At 38.0% G+C, this 22,699-nt stretch overlaps 2 protein-coding genes across 3 annotated transcripts; one reads left to right on the top strand and one right to left on the bottom strand.

Moving 5' to 3' along the window:
* The first annotated feature begins 3,844 nt into the window (after positions 1-3,844).
* LOC116259226 (protein decapping 5-like) lies at positions 3,845-12,788 on the top strand. Of its 2 annotated transcripts, none has more exons than XM_050079235.1 (8): positions 3,845-4,356; positions 6,784-6,884; positions 8,309-8,380; positions 8,486-9,394; positions 10,376-10,450; positions 11,570-11,761; positions 11,834-11,944; positions 12,064-12,788. In XM_050079235.1, exons 1-8 carry the CDS (start codon positions 4,176-4,178, stop codon positions 12,208-12,210), a joined length of 1,788 nt encoding a protein of 595 aa, XP_049935192.1. In that variant the 5' UTR covers positions 3,845-4,175; the 3' UTR covers positions 12,211-12,788. The 2 variants fall into 2 exon arrangements, with proteins under 2 accessions (XP_049935192.1, XP_031492799.1); XM_031636939.2 differs by having other exon boundaries at positions 3,856-4,356; positions 11,570-11,755.
* A 677-nt stretch (positions 12,789-13,465) lies between these two features.
* Positions 13,466-22,250, bottom strand: LOC116259003 (signal recognition particle 54 kDa protein 2). Its single transcript, XM_031636582.2, has 10 exons — positions 22,027-22,250; positions 20,988-21,251; positions 19,320-19,419; positions 18,992-19,145; positions 17,543-17,693; positions 17,307-17,455; positions 15,977-16,077; positions 15,733-15,890; positions 14,390-14,504; positions 13,466-14,246 (listed from the first exon to the last, which is right to left on the bottom strand). Exons 2-10 carry the CDS (start codon positions 21,216-21,218, stop codon positions 13,924-13,926), a joined length of 1,482 nt encoding a protein of 493 aa, XP_031492442.1. The 5' UTR covers positions 21,219-21,251; positions 22,027-22,250; the 3' UTR covers positions 13,466-13,923.
* Between the last annotated feature and the right edge of the window lie 449 nt (positions 22,251-22,699).

Genomic DNA, 22,699 nt, shown 5'->3' with positions numbered 1-22,699 from the left:
AGATCATCAGCCTAACCGTTGAGCCTTGTAACGTCATGATAAAACGAGCAACTAAATGACAACCTTGTGACTTGATTAAGGATCTTCAACTTGATATTCTTAACATTTTTTTTTCTTACCACTTGCTCATCACATGCAGTGGATATGAGCTCATGAACTAATATATGCCTGAATTCAGGTAGAATTAATTGATTCTTTTTTCTGGATTTGGATCCAACAACAGTATTACCTGATTCGGACTTAGATATAGTGGAAGCTGCTCTGGATCTAGCCCTTTTGCACCCCGAACCCGTAAACTACCAGTCCCCGATTTATGCCGATACGAGTTAAGAGCTAAAACTACTTTTTTCATGGGCCATCGGCCCCCTCTTCAATATTGTATTCAATTTAAAGGGAAAGCTTTATTAGGTGGTTCGCGAGATGCAAAGCAAAACCCTTTTCTCGGCTTCTAGTTTCCAAAGTTGCTTCGGCATTTGGGTGGTTCTACGGTACACCCTTCAATTTGAGCATCGCATTAACGACGTGCTTTCAGTTTGATTTCTATGGATGCTACTAAGTAAAAGCTTTATTAGATTTGATTGACTCTGGAAGTATTCGCCATAAATTAATGATCTTCACTTTTTCTTACAAACACATTCTGGGCAAAGGTCTGGCTAAATTTGCTTGTTATACACACATGCTGACCGCTACTACTTGCTTCAGATTGTCTGCCGTTGGCGCCTACTTAGATTCGGATTCGGATTCGGATTCGTATTTAGACTCAAATATTTATTTATTTTTTAATTTGAGTCCCACTAACCAAAGATCTTTCAACGTTTGCAAATAGTCATCCACATTCCTGTCAGATTTCCCGATCAGATGATAAATGGAGTCCGATTTGGTCAGCAACCGTGTTTGCAGACCAAATCCAATTAATTATTTGGTAACTGCAACTAACTGGATCCAGCTTGTGTCTTTAAATCGATAAATCAGACCCACGGACATCTCTTAGCCTTTAGGTTCCTTTCAGAAGCTCACTCTCCTCTCCTTATTTACCTTGCAGATTAATCATGCTTTCCTCATTAATTTATGGTCTGTTTGATCCTTAGATGATACCTGCTGGCCCTGTGTTAGCTGGTTATTGATGCATTTCTTAAAAATTCCAAAGAGGTTCACTAGATTAAAAAATATAATAATAACACAGTTACTATTAAAAGAATGAGAAGAAAATATAGCTTGTCTTAACAAACATACCAATTTTTAGGGGCTCCATTCTAACTAAGTAGGTGTAGGATTTAAGATTTTCAATTTGCAGGAGATAAAAAAAAAAAAAAAAAGTGATTTAGATGTAGGTGGCCTGCTTAAGTCTATCTTTCCTACAAAAACATAAGTAGCTCTCATTTTCTTAATTATAAATTATAGTGATAAATATACAAATGAAGCATGGTTGGTATTTAAGAGTGATTTGCCTGATGAGCTCTAGAAAAAAATGATCCTTTAGATAGAAAGCATGCATTAAGATCCTGGAGAGGGGGAATACTCTTGCAATAGGCAACAAGAGGCAGGAATCCGTTTGAAGGAACTCATTTTTTTTGTTTTATTATATGGTTTCTGGATTTTATTGGCCGGTAAATTATTATTTTTTTTTTCTGCCATTTCTTTTTCACTCTTAAGTTTCTTGGTTGACATAACAAGAAAGAGTGCAAGTAGGATATTCTCCAAGTCTGAGTACATGGAGAAAGAGTAATACTACAAGTTCAATGCTGCATGAACATTTGTTGTTTTGATGATCAAATAATGCACATGGTGAGCAATTTTGGTATAACATATGGATCTTCGTCCGGCATAATTTCCCTTTTCAATGATCTTTGATATAAAATTTTTTGACCTAAACCCTTTTAGAAACATCATTTACTAAAACCCCTTTATAAGAAGAACACTATATTCTCAAAACAAACATTTCAAAAAAAACTATCTTCTTACTCAGGAAACTGGTGTAAATATTGACGTTGATTAATAATAAAACAATTAAATACCAAATTAAACTATTTCGCCCCACCTCAATTTTTTTTTAAAAAAATTTACATGTAAATTTTAAAAAATTTTACTTGTCTTATATAAAAATTTTGAAAAATGATATTTCGACTCGTATCAAAATTTAGAAACCTTAATTCTGCCATCCTCATAAAAAAAATTATGCTCTTCCCTTGCCCTAGCATGAATAGTTACATTAAGTTCCTTGGGGTAGTCACAAATGCTTCTCTTACTTAGTTAATTGGAAACTTTTTAAATGAAAGTGAATTAATTAATTTCACTTGGGATATTTCTTTTAAACTGGTGGAGGATCGCAGAACAATCAAGAACCTAATGTGGATCAGCAGGAGCCAACAGACTGAGTATCTGTGCAATAATAAAAAAAATATAATACAAATAGCTTCAAATGAAGAAGAAATTAGGGTAACAAACAAATAGGAAAAAAAGAGAAAAAAAATGGAGAATAAAGAAACAAAGAAAAAATGATAAAGAGGGAAAATCAAGACTTATTCATCAACACAAGGAGGATTGAACTCGATGTCGGCATTCTACTGCTAGCCGTCAATATCATTCCCCCACTTGAGGAATACATTTGTGTGCCGATCCTGGAGAAGAAAATGAGAAAGAAAATAGAGAATGGGAACAAAAAAAAATCAGGGGAATAAAAGAAAAGCAGAAGAAGGAGTAAGTGAAGAAAAAGAGATAGTGGGGTAAAATAGCATAAAAATGAAGAAGACCAAAAAAAAAAAAGAAGAAAAAAAACAAAACAAAGGTCCCAGACAAATCATGCCTAAAAGTTCATGAATTCGGCCTTGCGGTCTTGTATGCGAGTGTCAAATGGATTCTCCAGATGTTTACTTCTGGTTATAACCAATGGAACTTTCTATAGGACGTGAATCTGGTGCGTTTATCTTCCAGTGGAAGCTGGCAGGGAGAGTAGGAATAGTAGCTGCTCACAGTAACAGGCTTTACAGCGCTTTCAGAATGCAACGAAAGTAATGCCATTTGAACGGCTTCCAAGTCTTCCAGGTCTCACACAGTGGCACAGAAGAATCCCTAGTGCATGCAGATCCCTGCTTAACTCCCTCCTGTGCCGAACAAAGAAAACAAGAAGCGGGCAAAAGCCAAGAAAAAGTTGGTAGTTTAAAATGAGTTTGCAACCGTGAAGACAGACGATGAATTTACTGTACTGGACTATGTACTCACCAAAAATTTCAAAGATTCATCGTTTGTCATACATCGAGGAGAAGCAAGTAATAATACATGTACATTTGATGAGCATTTCGTGCTTCTCAACTTCAATGTGAACAGTTCCCTTCAATTTGAAGGGATGGGAGAAGTTAAGATGCTCGAAATTGTAGGTATGTGAAAGGTGGTAAGTTTAGCACCAGATGGAAAAGACTGAAGAAGCATCTGAGCTTGGATTTTTCCTGGACTCTCGTGCACTTACCAGCAGGCTACTTTTAGAGCAAGCAAGAACTCGACCAACAAGCAACCAAATTATGATCTAAAACTCATTTGCCTAAAAGGCATGAACTTAATCGAATCTAGAGTTCAAATGGTATTCACCTTTACATAAGCTAATAATTTAAATATAGATGATACTAAAACGATATCCATATGTTGAAACAACAGAAAAAGATCTTTATAATTGTAACAGCTGAGTCTATGTCTCTCTTACTCTCTCTCTATTAAATGCTAATAATATTGTGTTTATAGAAATTAAAAAGTAAGTTTTCTTGGCAAGCCTAGTGCCACACCCAAAGGTAAGGCATTTCCCGTTGATATAGAAACTTTGTACCAGAATGGTTTCTCCAATCACATCTCAATGTCCTAACATAATTCTTTTCACCAAATTTAAGAGAATCCTGTGATCCTCAATCTGAACAGTCAAAAGTAAAATCCAAAGGCTGTGATCCTCCTCCATCCAAATTATATGTTACCTCCTGCGTCCGTAAATCCGTGTGCATCAGGTGGGGGAAATTGGAGGAAGGGGACCCAGAGAATTTGGGGTTTGAGGGGATCTAAACATCTGTGCTTACTGCACTCCAAGAACCAGAGGGAGTGGGGTCGCTGTGGTGGATCAGTGGAAGAACTCGAGAAACTAAGTAAGTGGGGAGGAAGGAGGTGTAAGGAAGAGAAGAAGTGAAGAGAGAAAGGGGATGGAGGAAGCGTCGGCTGGGGGAACCAGTGGTGGAGGCGGAGGTGGTGATGGTGGCGGTGGCGGCTCCGCGGACTCCTACATTGGGAGCTTTATCAGCTTGACGTCCAAGTATGAGATTCGTTACGAGGGCATCCTCTACAACATCAACACCGAAGAGTCCAGTATTGGGCTGCGGAATGGTTGCTCTTTTTCCCGCTCATTCCCTTTAAGCTGTTCTTCTTAGGGTTCTCTGTTTTTTTCTGTTGTTCATCTTCTTCATTGTTCTTCTTTGGTTTCTTTTCCTGTTTTCCGGCTTCCCAGAAAACTGTCGCTCTCCTTCTCTCCCTCTCTCTCTTTGTTTTTACTTACATTTTTCGTATTTCTTGATTGGGGAGGTACCAAATTCTTGAAATGGGATTTAGTCTATGTATTGTGGTTTTATTTATTTACGATGGTCGTGTTGCATGGGCTGTTTCAGTGGCTAATAGTTCTATGCCTTTGTGCTTTTCCTTTCCTTCTTCTTTTCCCGTGTCATGTTTCTGTCCTCTTCTTTTTGTGTGATATTTTCTCCTGCTTTCTGGGAGTTTTCTTTTCTTTTTATTTTTTTTTTTCTTGTCTTCGTAAGCAACTATTCTTTTCCATTTTTGCGTCTTGGAATCGTCCTAGTCCTTGGTTTTTGACGATTGGCATTATGCACTAACGGTAAAATTCGATTTGGATGTTATTTGTCCGAAGTTCCGAACATCCGTTTATTGGCTTGATATGAATACAATCATCTTCTGCGAAATGGAGTTTCAGTTATCTGGGTTTGAGATGCTTCGTTCTCACCTTCCTTGTCTGGGTTGCAGATCAAAGCTGTAGTTGCCCATAGGTTTTGAGGGCAGCCTTGTTTCCTTGGAGATTGGAGCTCTTGAATTGGCACACGTATCATAGGAAGGAAGAGGGAAAATAGTAATGGTATCGAGCTTTGAGCTTCAAATTTTCTGTAGGGATTATGCTGAGTTTTGGTGGCATTTTCCTATTCTGGATTCTGATCAAGTTTTCAGAATCCAACCAACAGAATTCAAAAATGCTGCTAGATTTTTCTCCTTAAGGAAGGAAGCCAGATAGAGATTAACGTATGCTGTGCTCATTCTGTGCTTTCTGATGCAAGGTGTTAGACTAAAAAAGAAATATATCCAACAGCATTACAGGGATATGGGAGTGCTCATCTATGGGGGGCTATAATTTTTCCACTGTTTGCAAGATAGTGGGCTATGAGATCTCAAATTGCTCTGGTGCAGTGCTAAAATATTGATTGGTTTGGTTGTAGCATGCACTTATTTCTTTGAAGTTTCTATATGAAGAAAGTTAGAAACCAAACTTCTATAAGTTACACCTTCTATCTGTTAAGGTAAACTTTTCTGCTTTAGAAAAGAAGAGCTGGTGTTTGTTGCAGCCATCGGGTGGTTGGTCATGATATGCCCCTTTGATGAGATATTGACTTGCTTATAGCTCGTACCTTGTTATAATGACGTTCTATGTCACAATGTGGATTTTACAATTGATACCATATACGTTATTCCCATGTTCTGATTCTCAATTCTATTAGCTTTGGTTTTTCTGTGTTGGGAAGTCCAGCTTGTGGTTTTTGTAGGTTGTCAAACACTAGTACTAATAGAAATTTGAGGTAAGAAGCAAACGGTAGCCTCCTCTTTGAAGCATGTCACAAATTTATACCTCATAACAAGTATGTTGTGCCAATAAAATTTTGATATTTTAAAAACCTGGTTATTTATTTACTGCAAACAGTGTTATACACTTTTTCTTTTTTGCTGTAATTGTTTCTGTTGGGATAAGAACATATCATCATTGCATACTCTTCTTTTTGTAATTCATAATTTGCTAGTCTGGTCCTATCTTCCTGTTAATGTTATTGGTATTAATAGATAACCTTTTCTAAGATTTATAATTTGGATGGAGTCTTTCCTAATGACCCCAATTTATATAGCAAATCAAAAATAACCTTTTGGGTTCTGTCATTGGGTTGGCCCATAATCGGTTGAAGCCCACTACACCATAACAGGTGCCATTGGAATATCCTGTCCAATTAGCAGCTTTGCTTGTCCCATATGGGGCTTGTGCCCATCCCTGGTGTTATTGGACAATGGTCCTACGGGACATGGACATGTCTAGATGTCTGTCAGTGTTGGCATGGCCCGACATGTCTTAGAGGCAGTCAAAGTTGTCTCCTTGTATGTCCGAAGGACTCGAAACATCTATGCTCAAAAAGTTAAAAGAAGAAAATTTAAACTTTTCACATAGTATGATTATGCATCTCGTTGCTTTCGTCATAACATGTCTAACTATTGGGCAACTTTTTTTTTTTTTTTGGAAAAAATTATTATCAATGTTGAGGTATTCTTGTTTGATTATAGGACTTAGTTCACACTTTGAAAGTGCAGCAAAAGAAATTCATCAAATTCTGTATTGGGTCTTTGTACTGCCTGCAAGCATCTATTGACAGTGTTGAAATCAATTTTTTCTGTCCTAGAAATGCTTCTTTAACAACCACGACTCTTATTTTAATACTCAATTTCATTGTCAAGATATATGCTTTGATATGCCTATGCCTTCTTTCTTTGCAGTAAGATCATTTGGAACTGAAGGACGTAAAAAAGATGGCCCACAGATCCCTCCAAGTGACAAAATTTATGAGTATATACTTTTTCGTGGAAGCGACATCAAGGTATTCACATTCTAGCATGCATTTGATGATATAAAAACTTAGAGATTCTGACTGCCCCTGGGCCTATGGTACTTGTAATGTTTAAAACTTTAATTTGCATTTTGGCTTTGCCAATGTTCTACGATCTGGAGTGGACATGTGTTTTCAGAACTTGCTACCTAATTCTAAGCTGCTACATCTGCTTTCAGCTCCATACTTTGGAAACCTAGGTTCTTCTTTATGTCCAACTAGACATTGTTGTTAACTAGGCCAGATTGAATACACTGTAGCCATTTATGTGTTCCATACTTATTTTCTTTGAATAGTGGACCTCTTCCTCTGCTGCAATTATGTTCATTGCATTCACTCTGCAATATACACAAGCCTGTGATGCTCTTGAGAAAACCACTATGTTGGTCCTGACTATGTGTATCCCCCATCCTGTTGCTAACATCCTTAAACATGGATACATCATTTTGTTTCAGTAAAAAATAGTTTGTGCACAATTGTCTTTTTTCCTTAAGGAAGAATAAAATATCTTAAAGAAAGAAAAAGAAGAGGAATCACAAACCATTTGTAAAATATTCATTAATGATGAGCTTTTTTACTGTCCGTTTATACGCATAAACTACTTTTTCCATGGGTGTTTATCTTAAATAGATATTTCTTTGTTGGTGTTTTTTTTCTTTCAAATTCTTAATGGACATTGGACAATCTAGGGATTTTAAGTTTTCTCTTCATGTTTCACCCTCTTTTCTGCCTTCCCATTTGCGGCGACTGCTTTCTCCTCCCATTGATTTCCACCTCTGATGCTCAACATGCCACTTCCTCTCCTTCATTGGCAAAATCTCTTTCTCTCTCTCTCTCTCCTTCCCACCCTCTGTCTCTCGCTCACTCTCTCTCTCTCTCTCTCTCTCTCTCTCTCTTTCTCTCTCTCTCTCTCTCTCTCTCTCTCTCTCTCACACACACACACACACACACACACACACACACACACACACACACACTTGCATGTTTATGACACATTCACACATATTTGTGTATGTGCTTGTCTGGTTTGTGCACATGGTAGGGGCATGTGTTCTAGTTCCATGTACATGAGGTTCAAATTCTAATTTACCAAAAGATCAATAGTTCATACTCCATGAACAAGGGACACTTAAAAATGGCCCAGAAGATCACACTGCATTTGATTTGGGCACATGGAAATAACTGATAAATCTCATAAAGAATGACCCATAGGTTGGTTTTAGTTTTTAGTGCTCAGTTTGTGCAAATAAAGGTGCCTCCATTAATTATGACAGTATCAATGATAACTGATTGAAATTATATTTGTTCCACCAATCTTTTGTGCTCTGTTACAAATCCGTGTCTCCATATTATGAAATGCATTTGTTCTGATTTTCTTATGTTCATAACTGTTTCTTGTTTTTCTGTGAGTTCAGGATTTACAGGTGAAGTCATCTCCACCTGTACAGGCACCGCCCATTGTGCACAATGACCCTGCTATTATACAGGCGAGTGAAGGAAAACTAATTTAATTATGTGTTTGTTGAAGGACTAGCTTAACTTGTACTTATGGCTAGTGGTTTCACAACTAATAGCTTTTACTCTTTTTCCAGTCCCACTATTCACAGCCAGTGTCAATAACTACAAACATGAGTTCAGGTGTGAGTGGTTCTGTTATGGATCTTAGTTCGCAAGGAGCACATTTAACAAGGACTGCATTTCAAGGTGGCTTGCCTTTGTACCAACCTGGTGGCAGCATAGGCTCATGGGAACCTTCAACTTCAGCCCCCAATGTGAATGGTAGTGGCCTTGGTGTGCCAATGTATTGGCAAGGATTATATGGGCCTTCAAATGGTCTTCCTTATGTCCAGCAGATTCCCTTGCATTTTCAACCATCTGGCCTGGCAATTCCCCAAGCTATGCCGCAAAATCTACTATATCCTGGTGTACATCCACCCATTGGTACAAGCTCGGCAACTCTGCCAGAGTGCTCAAATCTTATTCTTCCGGCTGTTAGTTCTGTTGCTTCAGTTTCTGTTTCCTTGCCTTCAGCATTGGCTCCATCTGAGGCCATGCCATTGGCTTCTGGAACGTCACCTAGTCTTGACTTGAACAAGGCTTCTTTGACTTCCCTGTCTCCTGCTGATGCAAGCACGACCTTACCATTGACGGCTTCATTAAGCTCCTTTACTCAAGAAATAAATGCCATAGTTACACCGATTCCAACTAAACTAAAACTAGACTTGGTACCAACTTTGACTTATCAATCTCCATCTCAGTTAATGCCACCCATTGTGGGGGCTTCTACATCAGTGCATTCTGAAACTTCTGTACCATCTTTGATTACGCCTGATCAGCTTTTGCAACCTGGACCTTCCTCTTTATTGAAGCATTCAGTGCAGACAGCCCAGAAAGATGTGGAAGTGGTAAACTCATCAACGTCCTTGGCAGAGTCACCGGCTTTAGTTTCAACGGATGTGAAAGGGCCACTGTTGCCATTGCCTAGATCTTCTGATCAAAAGGTCCAGAATTATCCTATATCATGTTCACTTTTGGCCATCAGTACTTCCTTTTTAACAAAAATATTCTCTTTATGCGATCTTTGTTTCTTTTTTAACCCCTCTTTTCCTTTTTTGCCTGTTTATCTGTTAATATTAGTTATCGTTGAAAGTGCAGTTGTTGAAGACATAAAATTTCTATGTTTGAATACAATAGGTTCTTTTATACGTCAAACATCTATCTCTCTCCACATTTATCGTTAATAAGTTCTCAAAATGTTCTAGTTATTTCTAGATTTATTCATGTCATTTCTTGTGCTTTATGTTCATATTAAATGATCTGGCATGAGTGTCTCTCCTAACACAAAAGTGGCCTCTGGGTCTCTACTTCAATTATACAGGCTGCAGGCAGAAATCTGTCACTGTTGCTGATCAATTTCTGACCTTCCAATTGCATTTTAGGGTGCAATATGAGAAAGCTAGAAGACCAATTTGTTTTGGTGCTCTTATTCACACAGTATATGTCAATTGCATTTTAGGGTTCAAAATTGCATAAGACTTTCAGGTTGAGTAGGGTGTAGAGTTCAGTAAACAGAGCAAACTTTTGGCTTGGTCTTGTAGGAGGCTAACTAGGGTTGCTAACAAGTTGGTTCTGGGCAACCAGATATATTTGTGGTCTGGTCAATGGTCAGAATTGTATGGTTGGCCGAAGTGCCAAAATCCTTGCACCATTTCCCATCCATTTTCAATCCTAGGTCTACCTAACCCCAGCTTGCCGATGCTTATTCTCTGCCTTGAGGAATCTTTTGAAGTTGCTGATAAAGGCCAAAACCATGCTGCATGTCCTGGCATCAGGACAGTAAACCATTGTCATATAGCTGTTTATAAAGAGATGTAACTATGGCTTTCCTTATTGCTTTGTTATTTATTTTATTTGTTTATTATAAGTTGTACAATCGATTCGAACAGCATGAGATTAAGAAATGGGTAGATTCTATTTCTCAGATAAATGGAGCTTTTGGAGTTTCGCCTGTTAACAATAGAAGCCATGGGAGAGGAAGAGGCTATGTGGGATATGGTGTATGCATCTGTCTCTGTTTATGCACTTTTAATTAATTTTCTTATCTAAATTCATGTTCATTTGAATTTCTTTGGCGTAATGGGAACTCAGAATTGTTGCTGCATTTGCCTTTCCCATATCGTTCTTATCTCTGTTAATATTGCAGCTGGTAAGGTGTAATGTGTAAAATTGTTTCTTATAAAACGTGGTATGAGAGCTTTGTTTTCCTTGAAATGACAGAAGCCAGTAATGCTATTGCCAGTTGCCATAAAAGCTTTTGATGTAGCAATTATTTCTTCTCTCCAAGGTTGTTTTCCAATAGCAATTGTGCCTACATTTGGTGGAGTAGCTGTATGCTTCTAGTTGCAAGAAGGTGCATTATTTGTGTCCATGTCCTTGATACCATGATTCAAGTGCTCTAGTTGCCTGAGTGACTTGGTGCAGGATTTATTCTTCTAGCAGTTTGCTTAATGTCTGATTAGTTGATTGGCTGGGTGGCTTTTACATTCAATTAGTATACTGGCATGTCAATGGCTTAATGTCATGATTCGAATGCTTAGTTGTCAAGATGGGTGTTGACAGTGGCAACCCTTGATCATATGCTTATCTGGAAACGTTGATAGCTTTTGCATTTGGCAATAATTTTGAACTAACTGCATTTTCAAAGGAAAAGTTTTTTTTTTTTAAAAAAAAAAAGATCATTCGTGGCTCTCTTTCTGCATGCATTACAAATTCTTTTACTGTGGAATATGTTTATGCTTTACCATACATTCTTTTTGATATCCAGGACATAAATTACAAAAAGAAAAAAAAAAAGCATAGATGACATTGATTGTCTATTCAGGCTGTCTATCTCAGTAAGACGATTGCTTGGTTTTGTAGGCTGCATGTCGTGTGACACAATTCACAGGAGAATTTGGTCTTACTACATTTTCAAATGAGGAGTTTCTTTTTTTTTTTTAGCTCATTTATGGCTCTCTTTCTGCATGCATTACAAATGATTTTACTTAATGGTAGAATATGTTTATGCTTGACCATGCGTTCTTTTTGATAATTAGGACATAAATTGCAAAGCGTAGATTACATTGATTGTATGTTCAGGGTGTCTATCTCAGTAAGACGATTGGTTGGTTTTGTAGGCTGCACGTAGTGTGACACAGTTCACAGAAGAATTTGATTTCATGGCAATGAATGAAAAGTTTAAAAAGGACGAAGTATGGGGACATCTTGGTAAAACTCAAGCACAACAAAGGGACAAAAATCTAGATCTAGAGGAGGATAATGATGTTGAGGAGAAAGATGACGTCAGACATCCAACATTTGAGGTGAAGGTGCATCATTATTATATCGAATGAGCTGACTGTAATTTTCTCGGTCTTGACATTGTATACAACTTCATGCAGCCTCTTTATGTCAAGGATGATTTTTTTGACTCACTCTCTTGCAATTCACTGGATCGAGGATCTCGGAATGGCAGAACGAAGTTCTCTGAGCAGATGAAACTAGACGCAGAAGTATTTTCTTGATTCGGTTTTCATTATATACTTGTGTGTGTGTGTGTGTGTGTGTCTGTGTGTGTTTTCCTGATGCCTGCTGTAGATTGCTGTTTACTCTTTCTAACGTTACTGTGCAGACTTTTGGTGACTTGCCTAGGCCCAGGGGAGGCTATGGTGGTCGTGGAGCTGGTCGACGTGGAAACTTTAGGGGTTCATACTATAGAGGAAGAGGATATGGTTATGGAGGTAGAGGGCGTGGGTTGATATCAACTCGTGGTCCATAGAGATTTGCACCACGATTTTGCTGCTGACATCATTGTCTGTTTTGCTAACAATATGGGCGTTGTTACCTCCTCCGTGGGGGAACAGAGAAAGCAAAAACGTTGCATCCGATCTTGTAGGGCCTCGACAGTAATGGTGAGTGATTAGTTGCATAAACCCTATTAGGTTGCCTACAAGCTTCACGTTCTGGAACTTTTGTCCTTACTAAGTTTATCGAATAAACTCCATACCCAAACATATCAGAACTATGGAAACGAAGTTGCTTTTGTTTATTATATAAATGCACGTATGTAAAGCATTAAGTTGATCTGCACCTTGAGGTTTAGATTGTTATGATGCATACCTCACCCGATGCTGTGGGCACTTCACGTTTGGAGAGAGCCGTTGGGTGGTTCCCTTGACGTGGTGCCTGACGTCGACTGCTGTCCTGTTCTTATTTCATTTTAGGATCGCCATTTTCTTCTTCTTTTCTTTTCTTGTATGAATTGGTAACTAGACCTGGATCTTTAAGCTCGTTTGTTGATTGATTTTTAAAGATATCCTGAGAGCATATAAAATGGAAGTTCTTGTTCTTTGATGATGACCTCGTTTTTTATGACTCTGCAGATTGACTATATGATGACTGTATGACAGTTGCTTTTCTAAATCCAAGACTCTAAGCTGCCACTTGTCCTATCCACTTAAAGCCACATGTCAGCCCTGATCTTAGGAGCTACAGCTTGCACAAAGGGTGGGGTCTCAAAGGTTAGATACTGTCTAGGGCCAAGGCCTTGTCCCACTATACCAACGACCTTGGGATCACTAGTAACTCTTATCGCTGGGCTGGTCTGCCCTTAATTTCTCATTGGCAGTTGCCAACAGAAGCCCTGTGTTTAGTGAATGGACGTTCAGAGTTTGTCCTTCTGAAAAAATGTTCAGCCCTCGGGGTGTGCCTCTTGCATAATCTTATGGGCTGCCTGACAAACCGACTACAGGGATTATGTTCTCCGGTTCTGTATTGTCTTGGCGTGTACGCAGGAGGTTCATTGTTTTCTGAAATTGTTTTTGGAGAATTCCAAGGCAACGGCAGATACGAATGAAATGTGCTTTAAACATGTTCAGATGATAGAAATTTCAAAAACTAGGTAACAAAGCACGAGCTGCGATAATTTTAGCAAGAAATATGCACAAATCCGTTTTGGATTGCTGTAACCTTTGACAATGCTGTTAACCGAGATCCACATATCGTATTAGTGATTATATGCAATGACGAGTATATACTTTAAATCGAGTTTTCCTTGAAATTGTATCTGCTACTTTGTTGGCTTCACACCAATAATCAAATACCAAGCTCTAAAGGCACAAACAATTGGTAGAATCTTGCATGTAAAAACATCTACAATAAAAAGCCCGAGATTGACCTCTAGCAACTAGGAGGGCAAAAAATTCTACACAAAAAATGTTAGACTTTGTGAGCGAAACAAGGGCAGAACTCAGGAAGAAATCTGACGATTAGCGTGATCCTCCCTATGAGGCATCTTCAGAACTGGTGCCCTACCTTCATCAATCCACTCATCGATCTATTAACCGCACGGTTTCAATGATAGATGCCCAATAATGGAGCCACGACCCAATTATCCGACCTCCACTTGATCCAAGTGCATGATGTTATGAGACCTCATCCAAGACAGTGAAGGTACATGTGGCTAGAATATGCCAAAGAAATACAGCATTTCCTATCTGTCTCCACCGAACATCCCACCGAGATCCTTTGAACCCATTTGCTTCATCAGGCTTTGAAGGCCACCCATGCCTCCAATTTGCTTCAGCATTTGTGGTGGAAGAACTTTGCTCATTTGCTGTGCGTTCATGTTTCTAGACAAGGCACTCATTTCACCTTTCTTGGGAATCTTCAGACCTTTCATCTTACTCCATATTTTGGCAAGGCGCTTGTACTCTTCTAGCATGTCCATCACTTCCCTGATATTACGACCAGAACCTCGAGCTATGCGCAACATCCGTGACTCGTTCATGAGCTTTGGATTTGTACTATCTAACTCTGCAATGAAATTATTTGGTCAGAGGCAAAAAGAATGTGGCACATAATTCATGAACTTCAGATTTGTATCATCTAACTTCACATTGAAATCAAGTTTGATGGTTATAGCTGTGAAAAAATGAAACAAAAACTAAAGGCAGAACCTTCATTAGTCATCGAATCCATCATGGTCATAAACCGCTTAATTCTTGCTTGGCTTTCTTTTTCACGCCCCTTTGGCATTAACTCTGCACTAAATCCAGGTATCATGGAGAAAACCTGCAAGATAGCAAAAAATCCAGAATACGTTAAGACAAGAACCCACACATTAACAATGTCATCAGGTAGTTGCATGTTGAGGAGACTTCATTAGGCTTGTGCAAAAAGGTTGGATATAAAAGCATCTCTCCTTGTCTAATCATGCCATCACCCATCAGGGCTAATGAGTAAATCCATAACAAAAAAATAAATAGAAATTTAAAAACACAAATTAAAAGATGCAGCACAGAGCAGTAAGATATAGAAATCACACACAAAGTTGTCATTTTATAGTATCACCATATAGTATCACAATATGATGTTATGATACCTGCATAGTGTTTTTCAATACACTTACACAAACAAATAACAAGAAATATGTCCAAACTACATGAAATGTTCCTAAAAAAATGAAGATCAATGGATCAGCCCATAACTTTTACAATCAGCCCATATTTTTGTCTACATCCAGAAGACTTGAAAAAACTTAAACATATGTGCAGAACAAAGCATTTCGCACTGAACCAGCAAAGAAGTAAACTTGATTCTTTCAATATGTATCAAGTAGTCACAGATGACTAGCTCATGATACTTCGTAGGTATCAAAGATCAGTTGCAGAGCTGAATTAAAAGAAAGGCACCTTGTTACAGAGCATAGTTGCTTAACAAGCATGGAAAAGTTGATTCATCACATGCTCCAACTATGTACAGTCCGAACTTATGCATATCAAACTGCTGTCAACAATTGCAAGCATGTAATACTACACTAATGTACTACAGAAAATATTGAGAAACAAACAACACCCAAAAGTTGGAGACAAGGAAAATGTTCTCTCTCCCGACAGTTATATAACCAAATGAATATGCAATCTATCTTTTGCCATGACCCAATAAAAACACTTGCCAACATTATCAGATAATTGAAAAGTCACCAACCATCCCTCAGGCCAGAGTCTCCATCAAATAAAAAAAATGGAAAATTGAATTAAAAAAAATATCCTAAATACAGAGCAACCAGTAGGAGACACTACACACGGTAAAAATCTTGTTAATGGCTTATGAACAAAGCCCTCCCTGCTAATCTATGTGTTTCCCCATGCATAAACTTATTAAATAACAAATAGAAATTCTAACAGTTGGTTGCTTTTTGCCATATCAGACACTAACCAATGTGAACTAAACAGACTCATATACATACACTCGACTAAGTACACAGGCCAAAATATGAAAGATCACCATCACAGCAAACCTGGCCGATTGGTCCCATTTTGAGTATGTTCTGGAACTGTTCATACATGATTCGAAGAGTAAAGTTTCCTTCTGTAAGCTTTTGCAGAAGTTCAGGCTGCTGATCCATTGGCACAACTTCATGAATCTTATCCATGAAACCAGACCAATCACCCATTCCTGTTGAAATATCAGGTTGCAGAAGAAATATAACTATGGTCTATCAAGATCATGACAGGCAAAGAAGAAAAATGTCACAATCAAACCTAAAAGCCTGCTGACAAATGGTTTAACATCAAAAACTTCAAACTCATCCATGTGCTCTCCAGTTCCAATAAATATCACTGGACTCTTTGTGGCTGCAACACTGAAAGGGAGAGTATGAGTGTTATCAACCGTTTGAGCACAATAGGTAAGTCTAACAAAATGTACTGTCTCTTGACTCTGCATGAAACAAAAAGCAACATCAAGTATCAAGTATCAACTATTAATTATATCGTGAAATACACTTAAACAAGTGCAAACCATGCAAGATATGTCACCACTTTCCAGGTATACTGGTTGTAAAGCTTTTCACTTAATTACAATTTTTTTTTTTTTAGAGCAAGAGCTGACACAATGATCATTCAGGCCATCCTCAACCTACCTGATTACATTTTACTAGCTCCACCTATTACCCAGGTCGTCAAAGAGAAAGCAGAAATTACCAAAATGAATGATGAATTTTCCACACAGAAGGCAAGCATATTGCTGAAGACTTCCTCCAAAGGAAAGAATGGGTGTCAGGCATTTATGATGGTGTGTCTTACATATATACAGATAATATTTGAAAAAGAATGTCCGCCTGATCAGCATATAACTGTCTGTCGCTGTATGTCAGCATGCAAAAAAAATTGCACCTCTTTGTCAAACTAATTTTGCCTAATTACGGGTGGTTGATATTTTAAGTAACCATTATGTTGTAAGACTGCTAGCTGATGGCAAGTTTAGGCAGGCACATGATATCTCATAGGGACGATGAACAATCCGTGCTCTTGGATCTTCTGATGTTTTCAAATGACAGAAACCAAAGAAAAGCTACTAGGACAACTTTATGGTCCTACTCATGTTTTTATCAGCAAGCAATCAACAAGAATTTCTGGAATAATTTGCCAATCATGCATGCTAGTATTCCACTATACAAAATATAAAGATGCACAACCATCAGTTGCCAATGCAAGGTAAAGATTCTGCAGGTATTTCAGACATTTCAACAGGTTGGGGATGCGAGATTGAAGGGCTGATGTATTGCTTTCACAACGCAAGTTTATTTGCCAAGAGGCTGCAATACCAAATCTCGATCAAACCTTTGAACTGTAGAAAACCCAAATTCCTAAGGCTGCAAGCTCTAATTGGAGCATTAATCATCAAGAATACTAGCCAAGGAAAAATAAAGTACTAAATGGGCAGAAGAAGGTTAAATGATCACAGTTAGGACAAGAATGTAGAGAAGTTGCCACGAAATGGCACAACATTGAGCTACTGCAAACGGCGAAGATCCTAACCATCTTAAAAAATAAAGAAATATGTAATACAGAAAGCAAGACAAAAACTTACGCGCTGAGAGCACCACCTCCTTTTGCATGTCCATCCATCTTTGTGACAATTACAGCCCCAACAGCGACACTTTGTTTGAAAGCTTGAGCTTGATCAAATGCAGCTTGCCCAATACTGCTATCCATCACAAATATTACCAAATCTGGTTTCTTGAGAAACAACCAAAAAATGTTAGACATCACTGAGATTCAGTTGCATTAAAAATATATTTTGACAGTCTATAGTAGAGGGAGTACTGTTGCTTCAGAAACTTGACGCATTTCTTCAAACAATGCTGCTTCTTGCTTATGACGGCCACTAGTATCAACAATGATAAGATCACAGTTTTCTTTTTTAAACCTTTCTACACCTTCGACAGCAATTTTCACGGGATCTGATTCCATATAACTGCAGAAATGCAAAAGGTCCATGAGCTTGCAAGGTCAGAGAAAGCACAAATAACAAATAAGTGAAAAAAAAGGTACAGATATTGATTGAATGATGCTGACATTCAAAGAAAGTATATGTCCACAGCATTGTCACAGATATCATGTTTTTTGTTTTGGAAAAAAACCCAGCTATTAATTTTAAAAAGGAAGAACAAAAAAATTAGTAAAAAAATGTGTTTTCTTATAAAAGGTAACAATTAAGTTAACACGTTTTCTGGAATTTATGTCATATTTTTTACTGTTTTTCCGTTTTTCTCTTTTTTGACATTAATATCATCATTGATTAAACTTTAAACTTAAGTCTTAAACTAAATTATTTGTCATTGTTTTGTCATCATTGCATTATTTTATTTTCCCCAAGTTTTGGGTTTTTTTTTTAATGCAGAGATTTTCTGGATATTTTCCTGAGAAAAACAACTTTCCTGAAAAATATCCGAGAAAAACCTTACTGTTGAAAACCTGAAAATGATATTTGGGACAATGGTCCACACAATAGCCAGTACACATTTCAAAGACGGCAAAGAAGCACCAGTGATCCTTCAAACATTTACAAAAATCTCAGCAGCACAAAGGTTAATCTCAGTAAGTATATAAATTCCAATCAGTAAGAGTGAGCATATACCGACTGATCAAACAACCGACACTAAAAAAATACGAGTTTGCCTGACAATAAGAATGTTCAGAAGGGCAAAACACATATTCAGATAATGGGTTGCATAAAAAAATTTCACCAGGTTTATCACAGTCAAGGGCCATAGACAAGTTCGACAAGGTACTTTAATGTTGGAACATGGTGTTAAAAAAAAACATTTCGGTACCTACTTATGTTATTCAGGAAAAATTAGTAGTTTTAGACCCAAAACTTGTGGTATTCAGGTATCAAAAGTAAGTTGTCAGTTAGCTTGTGTCTGCCTTCTGCTGCCTTGCCTGGTACAGTTATAAAACACACATTTTTTTTTTTGGACAAGGACACCCCATGCATGTATGTGTGTGTAAATGGATCCAAAAGTTCTTTCCAAATAAAGCAATTCAAAAGAATCATAATTCAGTATAAATGCTTCATTATAAACTAGCAGGTTAATCAATGATATTTAATTGAGAAGCTGCAGGAGGAAGGCCTGCAATAGGAAAATATAGAATAAGGACTGCAAATCTCATAATAGTAACTGAGCCAACTTAGGCCTTTTGTGCTTCAGCAACCTGTCCCCATGTTTCCCAGTAAAATTGTACAATTAACTGAATGATTTGTAATCATACCTTCCATAAAATGGAATCTTAGCTTTCGTGGCATTTTGCTTGAGCTGGTCAAAAGCACCAGCCCTGAATGTATCGGCACATACAAGAGCTGGTTTCCACCCCTTCTTTTGGTGATAATATGCATATTTTGTGCAAGTCGTGGTTTTTCCAGAACCTGCAAAGTTTCAGGGGGAAAAATGACAGCTGAGCCTGAAACCAAAGCGAGCATTGGTGCAAGAAAAGAAGATCCAGGAAAAGGTATATGTATATCCACAATTGGTCACTACAAAGTACCAAATATGATAATACAGCAAGACGTATATGTGAGGCTCAAAGGAAAGAAGGTTACCTTGTAAACCAACAAACATGACGACACTTGCTTTCCCTTTCTTCGGAGTGAATGAAGGTTTACCAGGATCCAACATTTTGCACAGCTCAGTGAATACAGCCTGGAATATAGATTTGAGTTTCACCATAAACACATCAAGGTTGACAATTATAATTGTCTCAGCTCACAAGAACATAGAGAAGAGCAGGTGCATGTGGAAGAACAATAATGGAATTAGGATCCTTATAGCTCAAAGAGGGACAACATAGAGACCATGATCAGACAAGCTTAACCTAATGAACCCTAGTCTTTGATTCTGAGAAACAGACCTGCTTAACATTAGATGAAGGGAGGTAAATGGTATCCACTTGCCAATTATGTCAGTCTAGAAAGGCAAGACAATATATATATATATATATATATATACATGTCTCAACTGTAAAAAATTGAAGGTACATCACGAACTTGCACACACGGGTTCACAATAAATTGCAAAACTGTATTTGATTGTATTCTACTGTTATAACCCAGTTTGAGCTTGACTTGTCTACTACATGAATCAAGTTCAATAAAAAACGACTGGTCTTTGTGTTTGGAATGGGGCTAAGCTCAAGCGGCCTCCTTGGAGCTCCATGAAGTCTAAATAGGCCAAGGAATAAGTGTACACATTAATTATCAGAGTCCCCAAACCAAAATCTATGCAAGTGGGTCAGATTAGATTAATTTGATTTCCTATTTGGATAAGGTTTACTGGTAAACCAACATCTCTCGGCAGAGATTTAAGAATAAAACGGAGAACTAAAGTTTAATGCTTAAGCTACAATTTTCAGGACAACGTTAAAGAAAGGCAATCTGATGTCAATAATGTACATAAGGTGAGCTATGTCAAATGGGGTGCAGGTTGCGTGTGCACATGTGGTAATTTTCAAAAAAACTTGAGGTGTAGGTGCGGAGAGGATGTATACATACATACATACATATATATATATATATATATATATATATATATATATATATATATATATATATATATATATATAAATCATTTGTTACATAGCTATTTAACTATTTAGTAACCTAATTTATCTATAGTTACATATAAACTTTTTGTATTAGAGCCAATTTAGTTATGTGCACATTTAAAATGGTCAGTCTTAGCCCAATTCGGCAGACTGAGATGGATGTGCTGTGTCAGAGAAGCATTAGCACCAGCATCGACATGGGTGCGGCATAGGTGCAGCAGCCATTTAGAAGCACCCATGTGACATAGAAGGAGAGCCATCAACATTGAAAATTTGTTTCAAACAGAACAATAATTAGTCAAAGGACCACCCAAAACAATCTTCAACCTTATGATGTGGTTCAGGCAAGAAAGGAAAAAGCACATTCATGAGAAAAACAATTAATTTTTCTTAATGAAATCCAACTAAATCAGAAACATGAAGGGAGGCACTCCACAAATTCAACTTTTAGTTTCGCCTCACACACTCCTAGGCAGTTGAGGAATAAGATCAACATCTAGGAAATCACTCACTAGTCTCAGGTGAGTAAATGAATCATGAAAGCAGCGGAGCCATATGAACGTAACAATAAAGCCAAAACCAAAAGAGTATTCATTCTGAGCCCAGTAGAAAAAGAAGTCAGCCTACCAATTCAAATTGCAGCCCTAAAGTGCACATAGTCACTTACATGTTGAATTATGCGACGCTTGTTATGGCCAGCAGCAAGATCTTCAAGGTTAACAATCTTCTTAATGTTAACCTGCATATCTCGAACCATTTTAAATTGCACATCAGACTGAAGCAGCGCTCTGGATATTTCGTTAAGGCACTCATTGAGAACTTTCTCATCTATAATGGTAGCATTGCTCATCTGCTGTAGAGCACGCGAGATGCTCCCTCCTAACTGAGCGAGAACCATCTTTTCTTATTTCAAATAACCTCCTTCTGTTATCTGCCCAACAATTGAAAATGTTAAATAGGGAAAAGAGTGAATCGTGGTTCATTCTTGTAAATATAACCAACATTACTTCTTACGGTAAAGCATTCGAGTTTCCGTAAAAGGGAAAGAAAGCCATTCTGTTAGCCTAGTCTAATCATTGGGAGACCACCCTCCAATGAAAAGTTCACAGTTTAAGGGAACCATTCAAGTAGAAAGATCAACTATTGCTCCTGTAGCATGCTCATCGACCGATAGGCAACCATTCATTGAGGTAACATGGCAGAACCGATTCATGACTCAGCAAGAACCAAGACACCAAGACAGAAATTAAGTATTCCGTTCTACACAGGATACCGATGGTCACATATAACCACAATCAATATTTCCAGTCAAAGACATACAATCAAATGGATTCGTAGTGTTTCTATTAGTAACGTGTTGGTTATAGAGAAGCGCGGCGGCCAACGGAACCCTTCCAAGGCAAAATTAGATCCTCAGAAAACAGAAGAAGATAACTACCAAATATAAAACCGGTGAGAAACAAGAACCATCATTAACGACATTGTCCGCTGGTTCTGCATATTTTCATGAACGTAGAGAAAGAAGAAGAAAATATTTAACAGGGCCAACAAAACCGCAAAATCGAGCCCTAATTCAGATGCAACCACAACGAAAAAAAAAAAAGAAACGGAACCAACTGAAAAAAAAAACCCCGAATTGAGCCCTAGTTCAAATGAATCGAAAGTTTGGGTAGGCAAAAAAGGCCTAAATGACCCAGAAAAATTACCTCAGATAATCAAAAGATTGCGCAAAAAGCGCCAAAGATGCAGAGAGAGATGCGATCGTGTCGCTCGGAATCCGCGAGAGTCGAATAGAATCGTCGACGAAACTGTTGAACTTTCGTTGAAGGCCCCTTTCTCCGTCGATAACTTATTTTTCTCTCCAGGATTTTAACAGGGTCGGACTCTTGCAGTTCAGTGCGTTCTCTTGAATGATCCGGACGATTCAATAAATCTGGACGATGTAACTATGTAAGACGGAATATTGACCCTCCGCAACAACTCGAGCGCACCACCGAATCGTTCTGCAGAAGCGAGCGGCTCGGCGAATTTTTACCGTCTCGACAACGCGCAGATTTAATATATGAAAATCGCTCGATTTTGTGAGCCGATCGGACCCTTGTGAATGTTGATGCATTTGAGACAGCTAGGTGCTCCAACTAAGGGCGTGCACGAGAGTTCAGTCTTCTTGAGTTTAGTTCGATTAATGAAATCTCCACCTCTGGCTCAAAAATAGCTCGATAGAAGTAGTTCAGCTCAACTCTGCAGTTACATGTCGAGCTCGATTCAATGAAGGCTCAACAAACTCGTTTGAATATATGAACTATTACTTTGTCATAAATCGAGCTCGACTCAATTAAGCCTAGATAAACTTGAATGAGCTTTTGGAAAAAACTTACA

Source organism: Nymphaea colorata, chromosome 8 (genome assembly GCF_008831285.2).
Source record: "Nymphaea colorata isolate Beijing-Zhang1983 chromosome 8, ASM883128v2, whole genome shotgun sequence".
Classification (NCBI taxonomy): domain Eukaryota; kingdom Viridiplantae; phylum Streptophyta; class Magnoliopsida; order Nymphaeales; family Nymphaeaceae; genus Nymphaea; species Nymphaea colorata.
This window is presented reverse-complemented; position numbering and strand designations above follow the sequence as displayed.